Here is a 9,600-nt window from a genome sequence, read left to right on the forward strand (position 1 = left end):
TTAAAATGGTGCTAAAGAACACCTTTCCTGTTTAATTCTTGGGAGCTTAGTGTTTGTATTTGCACGGCCGTGAGGGAGGATGGGAGGCACCCTGTACTGCCGCTTTCTTGGGGCATCTCTTTGCCCAGGCTACCACCTTATTGCACAGCCTCCGCAATGAGTTGGTTTTCCTTAACCATCAGGAATAAGGGCTGTCTCCCGCTGACCAGATGAGGACAATGGAGTTCTCTGCAGGATATATTTTGCCAACTTACCATGATATGGAAGAGTCTTTGCAGGAAGATCTTGAGGACAACAGCAAAAAAAAAAAACCAACCTTTGCCCTTAACAGAAAAACGCTTCCTTGGCTTTCAGTGCAGCCTCTTGTATCCTAAGTGTGTTGCCTGTTTAAATTTTTTAACATTCCACAATACAACTTGGAGGGCTGCAGCTGGCAGGGAGTGGAATGGCTTATTTGCAATGCGTAGGTTGGAGAGTGATGAAGGTGGTTTCCTGAGCTGGCTGCACGTTACTTTTAGACAGAGGTAAAGGAAACAGTCGTTTTATCCCAAACACCTACAATGGCAGCTCTGCCGCAGTATTACTAAATCAGAAAAAGACTTCAGAGACTCTCGAAAAGCATGTACGTAAGCTATTACTGAGAAATTAATGTGGGAAGTAAAGAAATGACTGCACAAGACAAAAAATGCATCTGATTAAAGAGACTGACATACATAGTGTTCAACTGAGGGGAAAAAAGGAAACAAAAATTTTAGGTTTTCTCTCCGGACTGATTTTTGCATTCTTACAGGTGATTTGTAGTAGTATTACCAAGCAGTCTGTACTTCCTTTTTGTTTACTTAGAGTCGAATGAAGTATGAGAAAGTACACAGCATATATAACCGACTCCTGGCTATCGAAGACATTGATCCCACTCTGGTAAGATGATCCTTAGTATCGAGTTCTTCCACATGTGGCTGGATAGTCACCTGGGTACACCCGAAGAATGGGGAAGTGCCCAGAGGAGTTCATTGGGTCACAGGATGATTGAGCAGGTGGAGTACTGAGATGACAGAGTGAGATTAAAATTTCAGCAAGGTTGATAATTATAGCCTTTAGTCCACTCAGATACACCGAGTCATGTGCACTTTTCCCCTCTGTCTCTCTTGGAAAATCTCTTAAAAGAAGCGATGAAGATGTAAGATATTAAAGATTTCATGACGCAGCTCATAAGAATCGGTGTATGTTTTGTTGGCTCGACTAAAATTTCACTTTGCCTGCCCTTAACTGATGAGAAGCACGTTGCTTTTGCCCGTTGTTCTCCCCACATAGAAATACACCGTCCCGCATACATGTCGTTTGCAAATAACTTTGTAATGCAGCATGTAGTATCAAAGAGTACTGCTGTACATCTGCTTAAGTTATACAGTGAACAACATTGTCTGTAGTGCCAGCGGTACTGAACAAATGGTGTAAGATGTCACCTGCCCTCAAAAAGTTATTTAGTTTATAAATAGACACAACAAAGCATGAAGAGGAAGAAGGTGGTCCCGGGTCTAAAATTAAACAACAGGTCAGTGTCAGAGGACAGGTATCCATTTACTGACATGCTCGATTTGTGAAAGGCGGATCATAATGCTTCCCAAATACACGTTTTCTGAGAAGCCACCTACCATTTTTCCCTGTTTGCGGAATGCTGTTATTTGTGATCTGATTCAGAGTGGAGGGAAGTCAAATCCCAAAGAAATGCAAATCACAAATTGGCCGCTGCATTTAATAGCACATTCATTTTTTCCTTGATTGGGTATAAATATTCGCAGACAGGACGATTTGTATCTTGGATTGTATAATGTACAGTGAAATGCTTCATCAGGCCTTTTGGCTGTTCTTTCAGCCTTATGGATGTCTTAACTTTATTGGAAAGTTACCATTTTTACAGTAAGCCTCTAATTCTCTGAAGGCACCAGCTTATGTAAATGACATTCATCTACTTACCTCCCCTTCCTTGAAAAATCTGTATATTAACTGTTGTCATTTCAGGGGATCAGGCTTAGGTATATTCCGGTTTTTTAAAAAAGTATATAAAAAGCCTTGCCTCTGTATTTCCAGCAAAACCATATGGAAGCACAACGCAGTCTGGTTTCTGTTATGACTTATTAGCTGTATTTGTGAGTAAAGGTTATTTCAGATGTAGTAAAAAACTTTATTATATCTTAGCATTCTTTGTTAGCACTGATACTATATAAACATTAATGTGCACCTTAGGTTTATATCCAATATATGAAATTTGCAAGGCGAGCAGAAGGCATAAAATCTGGAAGAATGATATTTAAGAAAGCAAGAGAGGATGCCCGGACCCGCCACCACGTCTATGTCACAGCAGCTTTAATGGAGTATTATTGTAGTAAGGTAATCGGAGATGCTCAATTTGATATTAGTGTCAGGAGGGCATGTAGCTCACTGAAGCTAAATAACTTTTTTCTTTTAAATGTTTGCAGGATAAATCTGTGGCCTTCAAGATTTTTGAGCTAGGGCTGAAAAAATACGGGGACATTCCAGAATACGTACTGGCATATATCGACTACCTTTCTCACCTTAATGGTAAGCTTTAAGCTTTGAGAGGTCTAATGAAGCGTTAATTTGCCTTCTCTGTGAGTTCAGGTTCAGGCCTAGTTCTTTGTATTTTAGTTTTAATTATTCTTGGAGAGCAATCAAACCTCTTCATAAAACTCAGCTGGGGAACCCCGGGCCAGGAGGCGGTGGTGTCGGAAGGTCTCTGTGTGTGATTCCTTAATGGAGGAGTTAAGATATCAAAAGAAACCCGAGCTGCTGTGGGGAGCAGGGGCCGACAGAGAGCTTTCTGTGGAACTCTCCTGGTCCGTGTTTCATGGGGAATTAGAGACATGGGAGAAGAGCGGTTCATCCCAGGCTCTTCCCCTGCACAGTCCTGTCTGCCAGGTACTCATTAGATTTTCACATTTCTTCAGCTCTTTTGTCACGTGTTCAGCAGTCTGGCTCACTATTTGTAGCATAACAACGCAGAGGTGTAACACAATCTGGTTTTTATTGCAAATCGCCAGCTCAGTTTTGTGAGGCGGCCTCCACGCCGCTGGGGTGAGCGGTGGCTGCAGGTAACTGTGCTGCTGCATCTTCTGAACCTCCCAGCACATTCTGTAGGCACCAGGCACGTGAATCTCTCCTGTCAGTACCTTTTTCGCAGGCTCTGAAAGTCTCAACAGATTTAGAGGTTTTTTTCCCCTCCTGTGAGCTGTAAACAGAGAGATTTTTTCAAATCAAAATATATTTAATTTTGCAAGAAATGGTGTTAAGCTTACATGAATATTTGCAACGCCTTTGCATAGATTGCCATCTGAAAACATTATCTCAAAACTTGCCAGTGTATTGCTCTGCAACACCCAGCAGACTTTACTGAAAAACAAGAAAATTGATCACTAAACTTTCGTAAATGTAAGCTACGGTAAAATACACGGCGCGAGAGACGGGGCAGAAGTGGGAGTTCTTAGGACAAAACCACCACCTTCTCCTTTCCCCCAGCTGGCCACGTACAAAGGCTGACTGCTCGTTGGGAACCAGCTCTAGTAACTTTGGGAGGACTTCTGAGGAATATGTTAATACTGCCCTAATTTAGAAGGGAAGTAATGGATTGGAATGCCAAATGTAAAATTACCGAGATACGCTGTCGTGATAATTAATGGGAAAAAATAGAGATCCTGAAGAGATGCCAAGCAATAGCTGTGCTGTCATAAAAGAACCCGTATTAGGATTGGTTTGTTGCTATCAACAAAAACAGACTTTCAAATAAAAAATTCACAGTAGAATTTACCGTTGGTAAAGTTTTATGCAGGTGTTCAGGTTTTTTTTCTTCTTTACTGAAATTCAAATGCAGGTATCAGAATATCGGCCTCATATTTAATTCAATGTACGCATTTATTTGAATGGAAATGATTTTAAAATTGTCTTTAATGTATTTTACTCAGTGTCATTTTTCTTTTTTCTTTCTATTTTTAAAGAGGACAATAATACAAGAGTTTTGTTTGAACGTGTTTTAACTTCAGGGAGCCTTCCACCTGAGAAATCTGGGTACGTCTGCGAAAGCAGTTTCACTACACTAAAAAAAATACCCTTTCAGCTACAAACATCCCAAAGAAATTAGAAAAATAAACAGCAGGACAAAATTAGGTACAGATGTTCCTTCCCTTCTTCATGCTGTCTAAAATAGCAACGACTGTGACAGATTTGTGAAAGTCCCTATCCCACTTGCGGTGAAATTCATTAATTTATTGACTTTAAAACCTTGTTGACGCAGGATTGTTGAGGATAGAGCGCAAAATCCTCCTGCGCAGTGAAGGATTGGAGGGTTTGAGCAGGTGGCAGGGCTAATGGCATGTGTCACTCACCAGGCAGACGGTAGGTGGGGAGAGGAGAAGGTTTTTTAGGAGGATTATACGAGAGCAGGTGAGTCAGGAATTTATTGAGGGGAATGCTGAGCAGCTCCCAGCCAACTGAAAATGAAACAGTGAAAGAACCAGAAAAGACTTGGATTAACCACTCACCGCCGCATTTTCATTACTAGTTTTTAAAGTTGTTTCTCTGAAAAAATGCTTACTAAAACCCTTTGCGGTCCAAGCGTTCACCGTTATTATTCTGGCAGACAAAAGGCGTCAAACCTACGAAATCAAACATCGCGCTGCTGTGCACATTCATCCTGCGCTTCAGCTCTCATCTTTCGCGAGAAATGTTTTTCTGTCCATTTGAAAAGTGAGAAAACCCAAGAATTTAAAAGCTGAACCTTCTTCGAAGGTGAACTCCAAAGCTAAACTGAAAGCTGAATCAAGTCCAGAAACATGGTCAGATGTTGCTTGAGTTATATGTGAGATTTTCTGCAGAGAAATAAGCAGTAACTCTCTCTATATTGGGCTATGTAAAATCCTGCAGTGCTGCCTGTTGTGTTGTAGGGTGTTGCTCTTGCCTGCTAGAATATGCTGGTCTAGGCAGATGAACTAAATCGTAATCTATGTTGAAAAGTCCTTCACGTATCAGGATCAGAGGGAAATTCTGTGCAGCAGGCTGAGTAGAGTCTATTTGTGCATCTTACATTGGCGATAAAAGCTTGCCGCAAACGCTGAAGTCATTTACTCCAGTAATCCTTTCCTTTTCGCAACAAAGTCCTTTACAATCCGCTAGATTGAAAGCTTTTACGGAAATATGTAAGGCGCTGGGAAGGTAATGCACGTTATAGACGCGTCTGAAATAAATAACAGAAATGGTCACCTGTTCCCAGATTCCCTTTGAATCCCTCCTCTGGTGTGTTTTTTGGTTGGGTCGTGAGCAGTAATTCTTCCTCCTTCAGCAACTGTCTCTTTATCTGTTCTTTTACAGGGAAATCTGGGCTCGGTTTTTAGCTTTTGAAAGTAACATTGGTGATCTAGCTAGTATACTGAAAGTTGAAAAACGGAGGTTTACGGCGTTCAAGGAAGAATATGAGGGTAAAGAAACAGCTCTGCTGGTAGACAGGTATAAGTTCATGGATTTGTACCCTTGCTCTGCTAGCGAACTGAAGGCTCTTGGTTATAAGGTAAGTGGGTAAGAACGCTTAATTTCACTGATATTCTTTTAATTCCTAGCAAACTTAAGCAATTCCTTGTTTAGGACTTGCATTACGCTTTTCTCCCTTGGTAGAGAAGCAGGTAAAACAGGCCTGGTGTGCCGCCTCCTTGTCGGGTTTGGCAGCAAAGTGCCAGGCGTTGTGGGCCGAGGGCAGAACGGGGCGAGGAACGTGACGCGGGTGCAGCTTCACACGTTCATGTTTGCCTCGCATCAGCCCACGGAAAGGGCGATGTGTTAATGCCGTCGCCACTCAGCTACAGCTTTTACAAAACCCACAATTCTTTCAGAAGTTTGTAGCATCAGGGCACCCGTGTGCAGCATCGCTGGCTGCCCTTGCGCCCCAGCTGGCAAAGCTCCGCTCGCTTCCTTGGGAGCCGTATTAAAACCAACACCTACAGTCCCAATGAGTGCTGCAAACAGCCGGCTGAGGAAGATGATCTGTAGGGATCAGTGGCTGCCTGCTTTTTTTTCAGGTGTTTATTATGGTTCAAGTGCTCTGGTGCCGTGATTTGGAATTTAAAGTCTAGGCCAGACACCCGTCTCTGGTGGTCTCCCATCTCATTTCTGACCACATCTATCTTAACTACTGCTTTAGTCGTGTGGAAGGCCATAACGCTTTGGCAAACAATTAGAACAGAATAAAGCGTTGATTTTATTATTTTTGTTAAGCATGACGTAAAATAGGCTGCCAGAGAAGCAGGAACAGCTCTGTTGGAGGAACTGCTGTTTCCCATTTGCATGAACCGTTAATTCATGTCTCAAAAATAGTGCCTCAGCTGCCTTTATTTCTTACAGAGACAAGGAATTTTTGAAAAATACAGAAGTCGTCAGAGTTAGCAAAGCAGACGGATTACTGGTCTTCACGCAGTTGTAAAATAATCGGATGGGGGGAAATAAGAGTCCCGTTGAGCCACTGAATACTTTAAATGTGGTCGGGACAAAGTTAGTGTGAAGTTACAGGTGTGCTTACAAGAGTAACGTCTTGATAAATGCAGGCGAGGTGGCGTGTGCCCGAGATGATTCAGCCCTTGGGCTGGTTTCTATTGCTCGCAACATGCCAAAATAGAATCCTGTTTGAACCGGTGCTTTGCATGCCTGCTGACTGCCTTATGCTTGCTTTCTTTTCCAGCTAAAGCAATCTAGGGAATGAAATGAGGGAGAAATGATAGTTGTGAAGGCCTAGTGCTCTGCACCTGTTCACCTAAATCTTTTCAACCTACACAAAGGGGCCACTCAAAAATGACAAATACCGTCCCATTCGGTAACAAAAACAAGCGTTTCCGCTCCCAGCTGGGACACTGTAGGACTAAAATGTTTGATGAGAACACGCAAGTTTTGCCCAGATGGTCTTCTAGGAGGACATCTGAAATTATAATGATGACAAAATGAGAATAAGCGACCGGTCTAGAGAGATGTTTTGTTCTGTAATTTAAACAAGCGGTGCGATCCTGCCGGGTTCAGTGCTCTCTAACTGGCTTTCGCAGGATGTCTCCCGGGCCAAGCTGGCAGCTATAATTCCCGACCCTGTGGTTGCACCTTCCATCGTGCCTGTTCTCAAAGACGAGGTAGACAGAAAACCTGAATATCCCAAACCGGACACTCAACAAATGATTCCATTTCAGCCAAGACACTTAGCACGTAAGTCAGATGTTCTCTTGGAAGTGGTTATATTTCACCTGGCGGCAAGTCATTAACCTGTGCGTTTAGCAAAGCTAATCACAGAGACTTCCCTACTCTTCAGTCATCTAAACATGTACTTAAATGTTAGGCTGTTATTTAATTGGATCGCTAAAGGCATATGTATTTTACTTACTAAGGTCACATGGAAATAAGTACAAGTAGTTTGGAGTCTGGTAAATGGTAATAAGCTGTTATACTGCTTATAGACTTCAGATCACTGACTAAACAATATGTAATTAGAGGCAAAAGTGACAGGGTAGTAATTATTTGCATCAAATAATAACGCTGCCAAAGCAATTGAAGTCTAGCTGTCTTGCACTGGCATCACAGTGTCTTTCTTCCCACAGCTCCAGGTTTACATCCCGTCCCGGGTGGTGTATTTCCTGTTCCACCAGCAGCTGTAGTTCTCATGAAGCTCCTGCCACCTCCTGTTTGTTTTCAGGTGTGTTTTAATGAACGCTGAAAGCTTCAAAAAGTTGTGGAAGAGGTTCTGTTTGGACAGAACCGCGGTATGTATCACTCCATTGAAAATAATCCTTTAAACTTTTTTTTCCTTTTTTTAACACATCAGGGTCCCTTTGTCCAAGTGGATGAGCTCATGGAGATATTCAGGAGATGCAAACTGCCAGACAGTAAGTTATTTGTTTGCTCTGGAGTCTGTGATAGTGCTGCCTGTGACTTTGTTTTACCTATGGATGTTACTGTCTAAAACCCAGACCTCATTTACAGATGTGTAATTATTATTTAAGAGTGTACTGTTGAATCGGCTGCGTTCGTAGGTTGGAGTCTACATAGAGATGTTTGCGCATTTCACTGTGGGGAGATCAACAAAAAGCTGAAAATCACCAGCTGCTGCTTTAATAACATTTTGGTGGTAACCGTTAAATAAATTAAAATTTTTGGAATAGCCTTTAAAAGCAGCAAGGCATTATTTCTAGCAGCGTTGCAGCTGTAAAATGAAATTACGAATTTGCAGTACGGTAGGTTCATTGGGAGGCGTAACTGGGAATGCACATTGTTGCAGTGCTTCAGAACAGCGTTCTGGGAGCTCCTCCAAGGAAGGCAGAGTTCTGAACTCTAAAAAGAGGACAGATCCATGCTCCAGGCTTCACGTAAACTACAGCACATGATAATATGCTACTTTTCACCCCCTCTGTTAGTTTAAGGAGGAAATGATCAGAGAGAAAGGTAGGATTTAATTTCTTTTAGAGTGAAAATAAAACATCTATGTAAATTATACATGGTATTTTTAAAGCTTTCTCTGCTCATAAGCAGAAACTGACTTGCTCTGCGTACTTTCGGATGAATCATGAACTAGCTATACAGTTTCCCCAACAGGCTCTCCTGTTTTATTAAGCTTGCAAATGACCTAAATACTTGTATAAAGGGAGGTCTCGAGCCGAAGCGGCGGCATTTGCTTTATAATTAGTGTTTGCCATAGCTCAGAGTTTTTGACAGTCGAGACTTCATTCTTAACATTTGTAGAAGAGGGCAGGAAAATGTCTCATGTTCCAGAAATCTCCACAACGTATCTATTATCTCAGTGTCCCCGTCTGCATGCTTATTTCTAATCAGGGAGTTTAGTTTCCCAAATTAAATGAATCTTTTTCTCCTTCCGAAGCTGTTGATGAAGCTGTACGAATAATTACCGGAGGCCTGCCTGAAATAGCTGTGGAGGGCAACGGACCTGTGGAAAATAACGCTATGCTCAACAAGGCTGTTAAGAGACCACATGAAGATTCTGACGACGATGAGGAGAAAGGATCCGTAGTTCCCCCTGTACATGACATTTACAGAGCACGACAGCAGAAGAGAATCCGGTGAAACAAGCTTGGATTCTGCTGTGATAGACAAAGACTTGCATCGAGTCCGTCAGTCTCTTAACGTCAACCATCTAAAAGGGACAGCTGCAAACAGAAAAATCTGGAAAATGGTTTTGTTACTGTGGTGCCTCTTCTCCCATATGGTTCTTGATCCGAAAACAGCCAGAACAACCTTAGAATGTGCTCTGAACAAAACTAGGTTTTCAAAACCAAAAGTGCAAAATGGCAAAACTGCATTTTGTTCTTCAAGGGTGTTCGCATCTACCACTTGAAATCTTGTGGGTTTTCAACAGTTTTATTTTAAAAACTGGATGGCTTATACTTGTGAAGCATTTTTAATTCACATTTTCTGGAAAACAGTTGTTCTCAGTTTGTTCATGTAGTGTCCTGCCTTATTGTTCATTTTTATTTATGGCAGAATGTATGGAATCTGTTTTGTAGTTGAAAATGGAAAAAAACATTCCTTTAAAATAAAAGGATATCCATAACG

General features: G+C 41.9%; 1 protein-coding gene across 1 annotated transcript in view; it reads left to right on the forward strand.

The window, feature by feature from the left end:
* CSTF3 (cleavage stimulation factor subunit 3) overlaps positions 1 to 9,598 on the forward strand; it is a 50,450-nt gene extending 40,852 nt beyond the window's left edge. The window contains exons 13-21 of the mRNA XM_074586189.1: positions 844 to 918; positions 2,245 to 2,388; positions 2,478 to 2,580; positions 4,011 to 4,080; positions 5,380 to 5,575; positions 7,092 to 7,245; positions 7,635 to 7,729; positions 7,859 to 7,919; positions 8,909 to 9,598. Coding sequence (XP_074442290.1) covers positions 844 to 918; positions 2,245 to 2,388; positions 2,478 to 2,580; positions 4,011 to 4,080; positions 5,380 to 5,575; positions 7,092 to 7,245; positions 7,635 to 7,729; positions 7,859 to 7,919; positions 8,909 to 9,111 — 1,101 coding nt within the window. The 3' untranslated portion in view covers positions 9,112 to 9,598. The remainder of the gene's footprint in view (positions 1 to 843; positions 919 to 2,244; positions 2,389 to 2,477; positions 2,581 to 4,010; positions 4,081 to 5,379; positions 5,576 to 7,091; positions 7,246 to 7,634; positions 7,730 to 7,858; positions 7,920 to 8,908) is intronic.
* Positions 9,599 to 9,600: the final 2 nt, after the last annotated feature.

This window comes from Larus michahellis, chromosome 4 (assembly GCF_964199755.1).
Source record: "Larus michahellis chromosome 4, bLarMic1.1, whole genome shotgun sequence".
NCBI lineage: Eukaryota > Metazoa > Chordata > Aves > Charadriiformes > Laridae > Larus > Larus michahellis.